This window comes from Camelus dromedarius, chromosome 1, assembly GCF_036321535.1.
Source record: "Camelus dromedarius isolate mCamDro1 chromosome 1, mCamDro1.pat, whole genome shotgun sequence".
NCBI lineage: Eukaryota > Metazoa > Chordata > Mammalia > Artiodactyla > Camelidae > Camelus > Camelus dromedarius.
Genome location: NC_087436.1, coordinates 72,466,586 through 72,485,224, shown reverse-complemented (window position 1 = coordinate 72,485,224; position 18,639 = coordinate 72,466,586). Strand labels below are relative to the sequence as shown.

General features: G+C 36.1%; 1 protein-coding gene across 3 annotated transcripts in view; it reads right to left on the bottom strand.

The window, feature by feature from the left end:
- Positions 1 to 18,639, bottom strand: part of MTHFD2L (methylenetetrahydrofolate dehydrogenase (NADP+ dependent) 2 like) — a 115,390-nt gene that overhangs the window by 56,168 nt on the left and 40,583 nt on the right. For all 3 annotated transcript variants that reach the window (XM_031470582.2, XM_031470606.2, XM_064485402.1), the window contains one exon: positions 3,853 to 3,945. In XM_031470582.2, coding sequence (XP_031326442.1) covers positions 3,853 to 3,945 — 93 coding nt within the window. The remainder of the gene's footprint in view (positions 1 to 3,852; positions 3,946 to 18,639) is intronic.

Below are 18,639 nucleotides of genomic sequence, written 5' to 3'. Positions count from 1 at the left end.
GGTTCGTTCATCATGCTGGCAGGGATAGCTTAGTGGACAAAATACCAGCTTTCACCAACTATGCATCCAGAGGTTAACATGCAAGTGGCATTGACTCAGCAGCTCATCTTCTGAATGAAGCTAATTCCACAGAGTTTACTCAGATGGGTGGAGGGTCCTTTGGACAATGTCTGGGAAAAAACTTGCCTATCCTGCCTGGAAAATCACGATTCCTAGAACTTTTACAAACTTAAGATTTCCCTCAGTTTCCTGGAAGCATGAGCTATAGCAGAGCCAAACGTCTTCTGCCACTCTTAGAACTGGTGCCCTATTCTTGCCAGCTTTCCCTGTTTTATCATTAGCCTTACAGAAAGCCAATTTAGCCTTTCCTAAACTACTTCTTTTCATTTAATTGTTTAATACTCTTACTATATTTTAGATGTCTATAACAGTCTCTTAGTTTCTTCATCCTGCTCATAATTTCTTAATCTTAACCGTTCAAATCAAATCAATTGATTCATATATGTAATGATATGAACTACTCTCTAATAAACAAATCTTTCATTTTTATGGCTTTATCAATTTATGATGACAAAGTAGGAATGTTTACTAGTCACAAAAATAATGCTACCATTGTATAAATCAGCCAAAATCTAGGCTAATGATTCCATCTTTATAAAATTATATTCTTAAAATTTCATCAGCTAAGTTTGTATCAATTTGAAGAAGTTCTTGCTCCATTTGTAATCTCAAAAATGAACACAGCACACATTTACTGAGTACCCACTGTGTGTCAGATATTGTTATAAGCACTTGGCTACCAAGCTTAAAAAAAAATCCCTAGTCCTGTCCCTGCTAGTCTAGTGAAAATGCCCTAAAAACAGATTCATTCTCTCTGTGAACTCAGAGGTAGCTATAAGTAGAGACTTGAAGCTTCTTATTTCTAAATGCAGTCTGATAATCTGATTTTCAGATTTGAGCTTCTAAATTAGTCCAAATCTCGATTTTTGCAGATAGATATTTAAAAAGTAAGTGTTATATAGTTAAACCTATAAGGATGAAAGTATGGGAATTTGAGAAACTGGAGGGGTGAGATTAATATTAACATAAGCTAATTTTATTCATGTCCCAGACTCTTTGCACAACGATTTCCTCTTTTACCTTTTTTTTCTGCAAGCCCATTCTGAGATTTCATCATTACACTCTGTACTGTCATCTCTCAGACATTGATCTTTCTGATACATCACGCACTGCTCCTCCTTCTACTCTTCCTGACTTCTAGATGGGACTGCTTCCATATATGCTGACATTCTAGTTATGACAACGACCCAGCCCTCCCTGTTCCAGCTACCTCTGCCATTAGATCACTATCTCCTTCTTTAATCCCCACTGCTAATTGCATGTGCTTATTTCCCACACATAATGCATGATGTGGTCATTTTAGTAATGACCATTTAGTATTTAATTCCTATTGTCCCATTATATGGAATTTCTTTTTTACATTAATTCATGCTTTCTCTATAATTTCCCTACAATTCACCAATATCAACACATTTTATCCTTAAATTCTCCAGGTGATTATTAAGGAAGTGGAAATGTAGCAATGTTTAGTTATTTCTTATAAATTCTCAATTTTCTTCCCCCCAATTTCCCATTATCCAAATATTCATTTCTTCAGGATGGCTGCAGGGCTATGTACCAGGCTGTCTTCCAGCATTCAGCAGACCTTTGTATCTACTTAGAGGCATTAGAGCTAGAATAGAAGGCAGGAGCAAGACCCATTTGCACTGCCTTCATTCAAAATGTTTTCCAGGTCAGGATTAGGATGGTGTGTGGCCAACTGTCTGTCTGAAATAGCTGCACACCTGACTGGCGCACTCTGGTGGTGAGAGGATACCCTGAGCAGGAGGGCTGCTGTGCAGCCTCCATACTGTCTCTACACTCAGGGGCTTGAGTGCCTCCTGGCTCCTCTTCTGTGAATTTTATATGGGATTGGTCCTTCCTTTCTCTCTTCCTTTATTTTCCTTTCTCTTTTTCTGTCTTAATTTAACACCTTATACTCAGTTTTGATGTAGGCCTTTACAAAGGAGCCCATTGTGAGTCTACAGGAGTAACTCAAGGATGATGACAGCGTTGGCGTAAATACTTGGGACATAGGTTTCATTTAGTCACAACAGAATGTCAGTGGTTCTTGAAAGAGGACTGATCACCCATTTGTTATTTCTCATCAAAAGAAAAACATGGGGGGAGGGAGTAGTAGAGTGCATGCTTAGAGGTTCAATCCCCAGTACTGCCATTAAAAAATAAATAAATAAACCAAATTACCTCCTCCCCCAAAAAAGTCTTAAAAAATATATATATATAAAGTGGAGGGTAATAAATAATATATAATAAATATATAATAATATATATTAATAAAATTTAGAAAATATATAATAAAAATATATATTAAAAAAGAAAGAAAAACATGAGCATGAATGCACACTGAGGCACTTTGCTCCACTAGATGAAAATATTTATTCAATGTAATAATTGGTAAGTGGGGATGAAGATCAATTATGAAATATTCTTTACAAGCTGTTAACATTAGAGTTAAGCAGCACCTTTTAAAGATAATGGAAATTTTATTCTGTCTTATGAAAGACGGACAATGGCCACTCAAATTCCTCTCTACTCACCATATCCTGAGACCTGTGTGTGAATCCAAGTGTTTCTAAAAAATTCAACATAATATTTGCCCTCTCTGAATATATCAGTTGCTGCAGCAGTAGCCCACTTAATGTTGATCTGTTGTCTAAAAAATGTACTGCCTCTCTAAACATCAGTCTTATGTCAACCCTGTTCAAAAACTTGCATTTGATATTACCTGAATATAATTTCTCAGATAGACAGGAAGTGTGGTTAGCTGTACCAGCTTACTGGTGACTTCTTGAAAAGAGAATATTTCTATTTTTCCTCTATAAAGAAGCAGATTACTCCACCTGGAGTTATCACATATATATTCTCAGTTCCAGAGAAAGGCCTAAATTATAGTAAGAAAGTGAATTAAATTTGGTTGAAGCTAATTTAAACTATCATTATTCTCGTTCATCAAACTCAACTTCTTCTGGAAATTTTACTCTCACTTCATAGTTTGTAAATACTCAGCAATTCAAGTGTAAAGTCTAGGAATTACCAATAACATCTAGTTGATAAACAGAATAAAAAATGCTCTCATTGAAGCCTTGAATAAAGCAAGAGGAGTCACAATTGTCTGCAGTGTAAAAATACTATGTGGGAGGAGTAAAGGTAGAAGCAAAGGGTAGAATTACTTGTATGTTTGAATATAAAACAAACTAAGGAAAAACCTAGATCCATTAAATGAAAATGCAGTAACTGTTCTGTTTCTAGTTTTGCCCTTCTAGAGTCAATTTTTCTTGGCACAGTGTGAGTAATATTTTAAAAACATAAGCCAGACCATGTCAGTCTCCTGCCCGTAGCCATCTTTGGCTTATATGAAAGTTTTATACAAGATCTATGAGGTCGGACATGAGTTAGCCCTGGCTACCTTTTCAACAGCATTTTGTACCAGTCTCCGCATTACTTATTCATGTTTAGAATCAATCATGTCTGTCAAAGTAATTGTCAAAGTCCACACTTATTCTTGTGCTGAATCAGTCATTCCAAAGGCTATTTCAGTTTTCTATGATGAAGTGACAAAATCTAACATAGGCATAATGGACCAATATGATGATTGCCAAGAGACATAAAATGTTATTTAGTTGTACACATACCTAACTCTCCCAAGAAGCAGTTCTTATAGACAGATCAGTAATTAGGGTAGGAATTATTCTGCTGATGACATTCCACCAAATAACAGCTACAAAGACTTACCTGCAGCTACTATGATAACATCTGCCAGCTGAGTATGGATCTTCAGTTGTTCTTTCGGGGTGTATCTGTGAGCTATTGTCACAGTTGCATCACCTAGAATATAGAATAACTTCCATTAATGATTACTGAGTTTTTCAAAATTTATAATGCTCCAGTTCTGCAGGAGTTTTAGTTACATCCTGAGAATAGAAAAATTGCTTTGAAATGATCAAATCACTTTGAAACCAAAAGTTAGATAAGGAAATCTAGATGACCCTTAATATTGTTCCCTTCAATTGACCAGTGGAAAATCAAATGAGACCAAATAAGGGTGTGTGTTGACCATCAAAGGAGAGTTATAAATAGGGTCCTAGAAATCCAGGATTTGAAAGTTCTGTATTGACAGGTCAATACATAGGTGCAGGGGGTATTCACTAGCTTGATAATAAGATATATAAATTCTGAAAATAATAAAATAAGTGCACTAAAATGGGATGATGTACTATGGGAGCACAAGTGAGATATTAATTCTGCCTCATTTTGAGAAGGTGTCAAGGAAGGGTTCCTAAAGGAGTCAATGTACATTTTTAGGTCATGAAGTATGAACAAGAGTATACTAATCAGGGAAAGAATAAAATGGCATTCCAAACCAAAAGAACAGTAGGAAAAAATGGACCAACCTTGAAGTTATATGTTTAGAAAACGATGGAGAGGTCTAGGATATAACAGGAAGTATTCATACATGCTTTAATAAGTGATGTAGGAATAAGAAAGGTTAGCAGTCTGAGGGATTCCAGTGCTTAAAGTCTGAGCCAAGTAAGGGGAATGAGAGAAAGGCAGTGATGAGGGCAGTCAAAGGAAGGACTTCCAGTAAGAACGTGCCTGTGTGAGATAGTATCTTCTTTCTTCTCCCAGATAACATGCAACACTACACAGTTAATGACAATAACAAAAACTGCAGGATCCCTGTATTCAGCAAAACTAGAAGACATATTTTCCACAGACTCCAAAAACATGTAAAAGTTACCCAGGAGTAGCAGAGTTAGTGGATACCACATAGGGAGAAAGGCAGAAAGAAGTTCAGAGAATACCAAGATGGCCAGTACTGGCAGATCTCTGAAAATGACGACAAAAATACACTTCCTGAAGGTGAAGGGGGTCACATCAAAATGCAATATATCTCTCTCGTATTTGTAGCAGAGAATGTAGGAATAAAGGCGAGGGAAGCCCTTTTGGATCTAGCATAGTTCACTGTGGGTATAACACAAAGACTCACACAGAGGAGCCATTTAAACGGGAAGCAGTTTGACTCTGTGAAAGTGGTAAAGGAAGAATCTGAAGGCTGCCCAGGACATCCTCCCCAAACCCCAGCAGAAGTACCCTGCAAACAGCTTACCCAAGAAAATCCAACTCATTCCATGATAAGTAATAAAAAAAAAAGGATTTAACACAGCATCAATACAAGGATACTATATAAGGATCAGCCTAGGGGAATTTTGATTCTGGTGATACTTACATGACTATATGCATTTGTCTAAATTCGTGAAACTATACACCAAAAAGAGTAAGTTTTACTATATGCAAATTTTTAAGTAAATAAAAGGATACATTAAAAAATGTCAAACCCAAGAAAAAACAGAAACAAAAAAATTTTTTAAATTGAAGCATAGTTGACTTACAGGGAAATAAAAATTAAGAATTTACCCACAAAGTAATAAACTAACAGAAAAATGTTATTGTGGAAAAGTTGAACATTATGACCAAACACTATACTAAATATTTAAAAAATAAGAACTTAGAGTCATACAAACTGGGGGAAAAAAGACTTGAATCCATACAAATTGACCTATAATGGTCAACACTGGGACACATTTCAGCAAAGTTGATGGATTTTAAAGATTAAAAAAAGAATTCTATGAGCAACTGGGCAAAGATTCAGATTTTTACACTGAATTCCAGAAAAATAGCAGAGCAATACCTACATGAGACTCATGTAAAGAAACTGGGAGTCAAGGACTTCATATCCAGTCAAATCATCCTTCAAGATTAAAAGTTTGCTAACAATTTTGAATTGTAAGAACTCAGGGAATATTGTTCCCATGAGTTTTTCCTGAGGTATGTGCTAAAAGATGAACTTTAATGAATCAAAATATATCTGAGGAAACTGGCAAGAGAACTATTGGAGAGTTTTGAATATATTTAGTTAAAAAATTATGACCAAAAATGTGAGGATTGGGGTGACAGACAAAATGTAAATGCTGTTTGCTCTGATTGTGTAGAAATGATGCAACTAACAAAATTAGAATGGGAAGGCCAAAGATGAGAAAGTTTGCTGACTGCCTATATCTAATGACTGGAATGAACAGATATTATTTAAAACTGGCCAATCAAATAATAGAAACATAAGAATACTTTAAAGTATAAGGTAAACATACAACAAAGATAATATTTATTGGCAAATATCAGGTAGAAGACAAAGAAATGGAATTATGAAAGGGAAACATTTTATTATCTTTTCCATTAGAATTGTCAATAGATACCATATGAAAAAATAGAGAACTAAGAGTACTGTATAAAGTTATAATTATTAACTTCCTAAATCTCCTAAATATCAAAGGAACCATACACAAAAAGAAAAAAATATAAAAAGAAAATAACCATAAAAACAACAAACAGAATAGAAAATAATATGACAGTTCAGATTGTATATATTTACCATAATAATAAATATAAATTCTTCTAAGTTATCTATATAATAATATTTTCAAATTGGTTCACAAAGCAAAATCTAATTCTGTATTTTATATAAAACACACCTAAATCAAAGCTGTTTTCAGAATCAAATAGAATAAAAAGATATATATTATAATGCAAAGGGGGGATTCAAATGAAGACACAACAATGGTAAATATATAAGTAACAAGTAAAAGAGAAATATAATTCATAAAACAGAAATTACAGGAGGTACACAGAAATAGAAACATATTGTATTTATTGAATTCAATTAACCTTTCTCAATCCATGACAGATCAAAGATATAGTAAATATGAATAACATAATTCATGACTTATATCTGATTGTAATATATCAAGCTCCAAAAAGAGATCATATATTTTCCTTTAAGATGCCCCAAGAATATATTTTTAATGATATGATTTTTGACAACAAAGAAAATACTAATGAACACCAAAAAGTAGATGGTTAGGTAAACTATAGATATTTTCTTTGATCACAACTCATTAAAGTTATAATTACTGGCAAAAATCAGAAAAAAATTTAGAATATTATTTTAAACAATCCTTGGGTCAAAAAGAAAACACAAAACAACATTGCAGAATTTCGAGAAACACGTACAATGAAAGTACTACAGATTGGATCCTATAAAATATAAATAAAGGAAAGCTTAGAGGAAAATTCACAGTCCTAAATTATTATATAAATAAAATGGGAACTTAAAAATGAGTGAATCAATTATTACCTTAAAATGTTAGGCAAAGAACAATAAAATAAATGAGAAAAAGATTAATAAACATAAATGTTTAAATGTTTATATAAATAAGCCTAAAAACTGGAATATTATAGGCAAGGAGAGAATTCAATAAATTAGCCAAGTAAAAAGGAATACATAGAAATAAATGTGAAAATTAATAAGGTATCCTTAACTAAAACGAGAGTTGAGAAGACCTGTAGAGGATACTCTCACTATTATAATGCTCCATCATTTGTATGCACTCGCCTCTATTTGCATATCCCATGGGAAGAGCTATACCTAGCATTCTCAAACAAGAAAAAGTCAATTACAACAGGAAGGAACATTTTTCTTGCCTAGCAACAGCCCAGCCAATGAGAAACCGTTGCCATCCTGAACTCTTACTTTCCTCTAATAAATTTTCGTTTAGAACAGTCCCTCCCAACTCTCCCCTTTTCTCTATAAAAAGCAAGCTCGCCTCCTTTGCACTCTGGATTTGCCTGTGGTCCACCATAGCTTGTATTTCGAAAACTGCAGTTCCTCTGGGTATTCCCAAATAAACTCATTTTGCAGATAAGGTAACTGGCTATTTTATTTTTAAAACAGACATAAATACTATCCTATATAAAAACATGTAAGACGATATAATGAAAGAAAAGACCCCATTATAATAGCAATACAAAAAGTAAAATACTCAGAAGTAAACTTAACAAGAAATGAGTAAAATTTATGTGGTAAAAGACAATCTCTAGAACAACACCAAAAGACTTAAATAAGACTGAGGACTAGTCATGGTTTAAAGATTAAACCATGTTCTTGAGCAGAAAGGCTCAACATCATAAAGATGACAATCCCCCCTATGTCCATTACACATTGTATATGACTCTAATAAAAAATGGCATTTCTGCTGCTTTCTGGATAAATAGAATTTTATCCTAAAGTTAATATGGAAAAATAAACGAGAAAACCAGCCAATCTTTGAATAGGAAGAACAATGAGAGGGAACTCCTTGTACTTGATGCAGAAAGACTACGTGAGTAATCTTTCTCATTTAAGGTAATGGTACCACCTTCTGCCCAGTTACTTAGTGAAAGTCTGTGAGTCTCCTTGTTTTTTCTTTTTATTCTACTTGCTATAAACCATCAACAAATGCAGAGTATATGTTTAGAACCATCCCAAGACACCAAAATTATGAAGCATCTTCTCATCCCTATCTTAATATAGTTCTCCTATATTTAGAAATATACATTAGCAGTCCACTCAAGCATTCTCTGGTTCCAGATAAAAGCCTCCCAAATCCCTACAAAAGCCAGAATTAAAATCAAGACTAAACCAAAACCTCCCACTTCATCAGTACTGATGATTTAAGCAAGGAATTGAAAGAGACATAATCCAATGTGTTATACAAACAACTGTGATTAACAATCTGAAAAGTTTCATGTAAAAAAATATTAAGATGAATTTCAATCAGCATGGAAGAATCTTTTAGGCAGTTCCACTCCTTCAATAGTAGTATCTAGTTAACTTGTTATTGCTTCTAAGTGAGTTAGGCCAGCGATACTCATGATACCTATCAGAGTCATATTTAGACTTGATTGGTCAGTTTCTGTGCTATCAAACCATGGCAAGGCTTCTAGCCTGCTGTTCATTAGACTAGATGATGATAGCAAAAGAGGGGTGAACCAAGGGTGAGTTAAGAGCAAATGTATTCAAATAATGCATCAGACTCTCCTCCCTTTGCCCCTCAATACCTGTTCCTGGTGCTGAGAGCCAGATACCCTAACTATTGCTTTATTTATCCTGTCTTACTTGGCATTGTGAAAATTGTTGTCATTCCTATTTTCAATTCTGGTGCCGTTATTTTTCTTCAATGACTCCCATGGCTTGCTGTGCCTAATTGTTTCTTGCACCTCAGCTTTTTCCCTTGGGTAATCAGCACCAACAAGTTACAGTAGCTACTTTATAGAATGATGCATGTATCTCTGACCCTCAGATGACTTCTTCCCACACTCAGTTTTATCCTCGTATTGTGTGTATGATAACCGCCAGGGAGAGGGCCTAATTTTTCCATCACACAAACCTAGATAAAAATGTTCTATAAGTAGAGTCTTAAGCAATTTCATTGTGTCCAGTGCTTTACACCATGTTTATAAGACATAGCAAGAGAAAAAGACTTATTAGAACCTATCTCCTGGGATCATTGGTTCTGTTAGAACTTAATAATTAGCTGCTGGGCAAGATACGCTCCTTACACAAACAAGAGTTGTCCACTTCCAGCCCCCTGAGTGGTTTTCTAGTCTAAAATTACCTCTGTGATTTATGCAAAATTGCAGATTGTAGCAAAGAGTTGTTGGCAACTGACACAGAATGCCAATTTTGAGGAAATTAGTATTCGCTCTTAAAAAAAAGCTAACACAAACAACACAATACGCTTCATTTTAGAGTGTCTATTTTTTTTTTTTTTTGGTTAAAATTACCTAAATGAGAAGTTCACTTATTCAGACATTTCCAGGCCGTTTCCTACCTTCATTTATTTAATAATTAAGAAATCATCCTAGGACCACGCCAAGCAATGGAGACACACAGTTCTCACATGGAGAACAGATCTGAATCAGAATCATAATACAGTGTGACAGTTCCACGTCAAAAGGAGGTGTAAGTTACAGCGTTGACATCAAGCACCATTATCTACTCTAGCTGAGAAGAGCATGGGGCAGTTAAAGGTCTTAGAGACAGATTCTTGATGTGGGTAGGAATTTGGTTTGCTTCTGCTTCAGTTACCTTATGCTTTTCCTATCCTTTCCAATTGATAAATTATTTTCTATAAAAATGTGAGGAGGGCATATTATTTAGCCCCAACTGTTAGAAACTTCTTTCTTAAAGGAGTGGAAGTCTACCTTTTCCCAGCTTTTACCATGATCCTAGATCTGTCGTCCACAGCAACGCAGAAGAAGTCTCATCTTCCTTTTCCATGAGGTACATCTTCAAATAATGATGTACTTGCTTCTGCCTGCGTCAGCAGATGAAGCAAAAGGGTGAATCCAACAGGAGCTAGAATCTCACATGTAGGGTTCTGCTTTGTCACTTTCTCTGGATAAGGGAAATCTGAGTCATTCCTGTTACATTAATTCATCCCTGGTCTGGCTTAGAGGAAAATTGCTGAGGAAACTGCAGGAAGGAAAACTCAGTACTCATCAACAGAAGAGCACTTGATGGAAAAAGGACAAATGCCTCCCAGAGGCCTAAAGATTTTGGATTTGAATATGTTATTTCTTTCTCCATAAGCTGCTATTGCATTTTGAAGCATAAAACAGACAAACAAAAAACCTTTCCATAGAAAAATTCTCCGTAGAAGCTAAATAGGCAAAGCCAAAACATATGTGATGGGAATCATCCTTATATAAAAACTTACCACATGTCCAGCACTGTTCTAGTGCTTTACACACATTAACTCATACATCGTCACCAAACACTGTAAGAGTATTTTTATGAGACACAAATTAACATTATTTACATTTTATAAATGAGAAAACTGAGGAAACACAAAAAGCCCAGTAATCTGTCCAAGGTCATAAAATTATATGAGCCAGAACTGAAACTCATTTAGTCCAGTTTTAGTGTCCAAGCTTCTAGTCATTTCTCTATCCAGCCTCCACACTGGACAGAAAGAAAAGGAACTGCTGGAATTCACAGTTGTAAAATCAGAGCTGGCAAACACCATGTTTTCACTTGTCAGCAAAATAGCATTTCTCGGATTATCATCTTGACTCTTTTAGGAGGCCAGTGTGGGATCTTGGAATAACAGTGGGTTCATTTCAGTGTTTTGAGCAGTCGCCCTCAATTACCCTGACTGTATTAAATTATCTATGGAGCTTTCTAAAAAATACTGATACTCAGGTCTAGCTCATAAAGATTCTGATATAACTGTTCTGCATTGGGATCCGGTGACTACATTTTTTAAAGTCCCCAGATGATTCCAGTGGAAAGCTAAGGTTGAGAACCACTGGTTTAGAACTTGGGAAGAAGAGAATGACTCAGAAACTGAGAATGAGAAGAAATGTCTAAGTGAGATCAGAGAAGTGCATACCAATGGTGGCTTTGATCTATGCTAAACAATAAAAGAAATAATCCTATAAAATATGGCCATTTCATTAAATTAAAAAAAGCATAGTATGAATATTACTCAGTCCATTACATAGCTCCCTGATTATAAGGATCCTTAGGAGAAATTAATTTTTGGTCTTAATATCAGAAAATGGTTTATTTATCCTGAGCATGTGTTTGTTTTTAATCTTAAAGACACTTAATTGGGTAACTAGTCATCTTTTTTTTTTCAACTGCTAAAAAGCTTCAGAATGAAATTAGTGACCCTATCACATTAAGTTTAGACTCAATTAAATAAATTCAACAAACATATATTCAGTGACAGTATATAAAAAAGCAATGTGCTTGGTAGGGGTAAAATAGCCATGAAGATTTAAAGACAGGCCTATTTTTAATTGTAGCTTTATTCTTGGCTCTATTTTACATCCAAGCCTTTCTTCCCCTTTTCTTAACTATTTCTCATTTGCATTGTGCTTTATCTACTGCTGTGGCCCACCTTAAACACTTTTTAGAATAAGTACATCACAATGGCTAATGTGAACTGAACACTTCCTACGAGTAAACACTGAGTTCTAGGAAGATGCAGGAAGAGAGTGTGCACTCAGGCAGCATGATCAGAGGGCCTGTTTTCATTAACACTAGGCTCTCCTGCTCCAGGAGTCAATCTTCACCCATCAAGACTACAGCAGAGTGAGAACAAGTTGGCAGTTATAAATGAAGATATTCACTTTGGACTCATATTTTTAGGGTTATTTTCCCATTAATAGGGATGAGATGTGTTAAATCATCCACATGAATCAGTTCCCCAGGTGACCAAATTCCTCATGGTACCAAACTGTGAGGTCAGTGTTGATGGTAGTATTCCTGAATGTGAAACAGATTTTAAGCTATTAAAAACAGAAACAACAACAAACTAGATTTTAAAGCAGTCAGACTCTCCCAAATCCTAGCCAAAATGAGGTAGCCAGCCCAGCCATGGGACAAAGGGTTAAGTGTTAGTATGGACCAAGGTATTGCCCTTTCTTTCGTGTCATTTTGGCTAGGAGGTGAGTGTACATAATTATATAATTATCTTTCTATAATTTTTGAATTTTATTTTCTGCTTTCTAAAATTAACATATGAAAATAAACTCGGATCTTGCTACATCAGATTCTGCAAACTAGCTTAAAAGACCATAGACTAATGCTAAATAAGTATTCACAAGGTTCCTTCCTGAATTCGAGACTGAAAAATGCAGACACCTTGAAGAACACTGTGCTGTTCACTGCCCTGTTCTTCCTCTGTGTGGGGGAAAGCTAGACCTCTGGGGTGTACTAGTACAGATACAGAAAGTATACAAGTTCAGATATAGAGCTATGGGGAAAAAAAAAAAAAAGGTCCTGGTCAAATACTAAAGACTGGTACTCTCAGAGATTCCACATTAAAGCTCTCAGTGCTACCTATATAAAAGGCTATATTATATTACTATAGTCACAGCCAACTTATATGTCTGATTTTGTTTAACCCAGACTTATTAGACTAATTCTTGCCCCTTTAAAAAATAATTAAACCCATTTAAGATCTTGTGGTACATGGGTGTGTCTAAGAAACAGCTTACGAACAGCTGCATTAGAACTTTCATGACACTCTGGTGCTACAAATAAAGTGAATGTATTCATTCACTTACTGAACAAAGACTTCTTGGAGAGCCATTGTGCTAGATGCTGGAGATAAAATGGGAAGATAAGCAGATCTGGCTTTCGCTCTTGTGGAGCTGATAGACCAGCAAGTAGGATGAACACTAATCAGATAATGACACAGATGAGTGATAATCACAGACTGATCAATGTGGTGAAGAAAAAGTTCTTCAGTGTGTCTGTGGTGGTGTGTGTGAGGGAGTGGGTGAGATTTTCAGAGGAGCTGGCTTGAGGAAGTTATATCTGATGCATCTGATGTATATCTGAAGTAGTATCATTGACTTGATTTTTTTAAATCATCAAATCGTCAATTTCATTATAAAAGTATTTACTTTGTAGAGAATGAACTTTTTTCTTCTAGAAATTTCAGAAATTTTAGAAATTTTTAATAACTTCCTAGAAGATATTTTTATTTTTGTTTGTGAGATGGGATCTTTGAGTTTGAAGAGTAGTGACAGAAGGTAGACAATAAAAACATTCCACTGCAACAGTAACAGAAGTTAGACAAAAAAAAGTACAACATTCATGTATAACTGTGATTAGAAATTATCCATTCCTTCCTGCAATTAAGCTTTTTATTATAGAAAGCTCTCCTCTTTTGCAGCACTTTGTACAACTACAATGATTAATCATTCATACCTAATTGTTTAATGACTGTCTTTCCTACTAAGCTGTAAGCTCAAGAGGACAAGGCAATATCTGATTTATTCACCATCATATTCCCCGTGCTAGTGACAAAGAAATCAGGCCCTCATAAGAAGGCCGCATTACATATCAGCAGCTCAAGGAAAACAAAAAATCTAAACAAAATGATAGATTTTAAGTGTTTTACTGGAAAAACACTGTGACCTCTTTCAATTAATGCTGTCGATAACAACTTCCTCTCTCTTCCCAGTGTCCTGAGGTCTCTCCCTTTCCTGATGGTCATGAGGCACCCTCCTCCACTGTGATCTGATTCTTGGGGGAAGGGGAGTCATAAGTTATATTTTTATATAAATTGCTATAGTGTTAAAATGTGAAGGAATCAGTGTGTGGTAGGCACCTTGCTACTTATCTCCCTCTTCCCCACGATATAGGGATTTTTTTCAATAAATGGCAGTGTTTTATTTTAAATCCCCAGCCTGCAGCCTTATTTTCTACAATACAGGCACATAGGAGACACTAAGTACGCTTTTATTGATTCACTGACTAGCTGCATTATTATATGCCAAGCCCTGTGCTAAATTCCAGAGATACAAACAGCCTAAGACAAAATATCTGTCATTGAGCAGTTCATATTTATTATGTGTGTGTAGGACAGGGGAATGGGCAGACAATCAACATGCAACAGGATTAGCATCGTGATGGCAGCATACATAAGGTGCAAAAGTTAGATCTGGTCCACATCTTGAAAGATGGGTGGGAGGCGAGAGCAAAGCAGGCGAGTGATGGGAAATGGCAGTCTCTGCAGAGGGAACAGGGTAGGTAATGCCAAGCAGGCAGGCAAGAGACGGTGTGTTTGGGGAACAGTGTGTAGTTCTATGGAGCTTCTGCATAAGGTATGAGGGGTAATGTGATGGGAGGAATGGCTAAAAAGGCAGGTAGAGCAGAGCACAGCAACTTTACAAGTGATGCCTGGAACAACTGGGCTTATAGACATTAGAAAGGGATGCTTTGTAATGGTAATAAAACAAATATCTGGTACTCTGAGTTCATGAAAAGAGAAGAAATGAAAGGGAAGGAAAAGGATTTGGACTTCATTTTATATTTTAAATAGTGTTTAATGTTAGTTTCAACAGTGTAACTAATAGTTTCAGCTGTGAGAATAGGCGGTATAAGTACAGTGCTTTCCAGATACTAGCTGGCTGAATTTAAGAGACATTGAAAATGAAACAGTATCCCTACTATTCAGCTTAGAAAATGAGACTACAGCAAGCATTTGTTCTGTTCTATCGCTTTCCACTCTGCAAACTCAAAGCTGTAATTCAGTAAAGTCTAGTCAACATGGAGGCATCACAAAACATTCCCCCAGTATCTTCCCATGAGTACTTCTAAATTAAGGAATAGTGGGATGGAAAGAGCAGAGGCTAAATGCTGGCCACTTCTCCCTGCCCCAGTTTGACAACGGTTCATTCTACAGAGGAGCAAAAGTCCCACTCCACTCCACTGCCGACAAGACTAAGAATCTTGGTCTCGGTGGCATGATTGCTTTGCATGACTCCTGCACTCTTAGGTGTCCCTTTTTGGCTCCTCTTTTTGAAACCCGAGAGTGCCTGGCCCAGCCTGGCGCTGGGCTGAGCTTAATCACACATACCACTTATATCATGTTGCGCTGCCTGGAACATCTGCTCCTGTGTTACTACCTGAAGGCACCTCCTGTAGGTGGGAGGTAATACTCCCAGGTTGGCAAAAATGATCATTTTTCACAACTGCAGCCAATTTTCAAAAAGGGAAGGCATTCCACTGACAAAATATCTTGTGGTTTTCCATTTAGATAGGATGTCCCTTGAATAAAAAATATCTGATATGTAGAAATTTGCAGCAGATGGGCAGCTTCAGTGTAAAAGCTGAGCACCAATACAGAAGCAGCGCCTTGAGAAAACATGGTGTCCAAAGCTGAACCCTGAAGATGCAGTCTGTCATCCTCTGGAAACAGAGGACTAAGTCATCACTGTACCCCACAGTGTTTCATAGAGAATATGTACTGAATGCATATTGCCTGAATGAAATCAAGAACACCTCTGGGTCCATAGGACTCTAAGCAAAACCAGCTACTTGCTAACCCTCAAAATGCTCTTTTAAAAAGACCCAGCACCAATGCCACGGCAATAGTCCCACATTTCAGTTAAAGGAGCAGCACGTAACCCTATGTTATGGCCATTCAGGGGGACCTATTTAGATGAGATGTCCTACATAAGAAAATAAAATAGGCAGAAAAGAATTTGAAGTAATATCAGATTCTGTATTCGTTCAGTGGTAATTAATACACATAATGCCTTGTCATTATGACACTTTGTTATCTTGAAGGGAAAAAAACAACTGTTTCAAAGAAATTGGAGGACTTCTGTCTTACCTCATCACAGTAGAGCTAAGCATAAAGACTTTGTGCTAAAGCCAACAGTGTTCAGTTTTCCTTCTGAACGGTGACACTGGGTAGGTTACCACACACAAAGAGGTTACCAGAGCAGCAGTGATTTATCGGCAGTCACGATGGTACTCAAACAGCCTAACAAGTAGTGGGGCTTAGGAGAAGAGACGCTCCACTCCCAGTGTCTTTATGTTTCCTCAGTTACCAAATGAAATGCTTGCTTAAGGATGCTGAGTTTTATTTGTGCCACTGAATATTTCTCATTTAAGTCACCTGTACTTGCATACAATGCTCCCCCTGTACTTCCATCCCCACCCGACCACCACCAAGACTATAAGCTCTTGAAAGACAGGGACCACTTGTCGCTCTCTACAAACTACATAGTGGCTCAAATGTCATGTCCGCTACGAAGCTTCCTGGGATGACACGTCCTCAGCAGACGGGTGTCCCCCTGCAGCATCCTGCTGTCTTGGGTATCAGTACTACCTCTTTACCTCAAGAGTTTAGCACATTCTCAGTCCTCTAAATATTTCAAGCCCTTGAATAATTCAAAGAAGCTCTTTCTCACCAAACAGCTGGGGTCCATGTGCTAACTCATCCAGACTAAAAGCTAGCCAGGTGTCGACACATATTTATCAAGCTAAGTTACGGTATGGGCATATTTCTTCTAGTGCAATTATCTTCTGCTTTAAGACACAAATGAATCATTAGGGCTCTGAATCTTTTCTGGCCAAGAAATACAGTGTGAGCTGAATGCTGAACATTGTGAGTGTCATCAGAACATGTTCTATAGATATGAAGTTGCCCAGTTAATCCTCCTTCATTATTTCCATTAGCTAACAAGGCACATGGAGTCACTGCACATAATTACTGCTCTAATAGACATGGACGTTTGAAATATTAACTTTCCCACAGACTTCAAATCTTCAGTAAGCAGCTCTCAACAATTCATTATATTAATCATATATGTCACCACACTCCTATTAAATATGCATGAGATTAAACACCATCCATGTTGTGAACTGTCCAACATCATTTTTAATATAATGTATTACTTTTTTAGGTACTATAATTATAACAGCACCTGGTGCCGCTATAATAAATGTAAATTTAACTACTTGGCATGTAAATAACCAGTATTATAGCTAATTCTGCTTTTATTCAATTTTTAACACGCATTCAGGTGAAAATATTTTGTAACACAACGGGTAAAGTATTAATAAAGTTAATGTTTTACAACATAGGAATGTCTAATTTAAAATTGCATAAAGAAGAGGTAAGTTAATTTTCTTACACTTAGGTATTTTACAAATAATTCAAAATTGGAATTTATCAAGAAATTAGCACACAATGTATTAATACTTACAAGAAAAATGTAAAGTACAATTTATGATGTCATATTTCTAATCTAATACTTTATAGCCTTTATAAATTCTATATTTATGCAAATTATTACAACAAAGACTAGGTTTGATCCCCAAAACAGCAAACATAAAGTCCAGCAGAAAAAGAAAATAAAATTTCAAATGAAGGTGAAAAATACATCATTAACCTTGGATTATGTTACTCTAAACTTTATAGTTATGTATATGGCCACAGAGTATTAACTTAAGCATAATAATGGAAATAATAGTAGTAGCCACAGTTCACACATCCCAAGGGCCTACTTAACCTACTGCGTGAGGCACTGTGAGTAGAGCTTGACACTCAAATCTCATTCAATTTTCACAATAACTCAGTGAAGAAGATAGTAATACTATCTGTGCTTTACAAATGAGGGAAATGGAGGCTTATACAGATTAAATGACTTGTCAAGGACACAGGGCTTGGTAGGAGAGGGGTCTGACTTCAAGTCTGTCCTCCTAAACACACAGTCAGCACCCACCTGCCAGCTTAGAACACCATGTCCTTGTATGGCCTTGGGTAAGTCACTGAAGTCTCGACAGCTCATTTCCTCTAATTGCAAAATGCAAATACTAATCTATGCCGGAATTATTGAGGATTAAATGAGATAGTTCACAAGAAAGGGCTGTGCAAGTAATGGAGTTACATAATGCTGTTGCTATGTTATCGATGAGATAAGAAAATAAAATGTTGAAAATGAATTAAAAACTGCCCATTGGCTCTTGGTCAAAATTTCCCAACAAAACTAATACACCAAGGTAAACTTCCCTGGTCGTTTTATCTTGCTTAACACAGAAACTGTTACATAAAGGAAATATGAATCAGCATCTCCGTAAGAGACAGACAGATAAGCATTAATAGATTAAATTAGAACGGAATAGTAAAACTAGAAATGCAACTTTATGGATGGTTACGATGCAAACTGTGTTCATACTACCAGATTTGGCCTTTCAAAGAGCTCTGCAAAACTAAGGCTTCTTAAAGTTACCTTGAGTCACTATCAGGCCCTAGTTTACTATGATGCACATACACATTTTGATTTGCGGCAATATTTAAATCCTTAAGTCCAGGGAGAAAAAACAATATT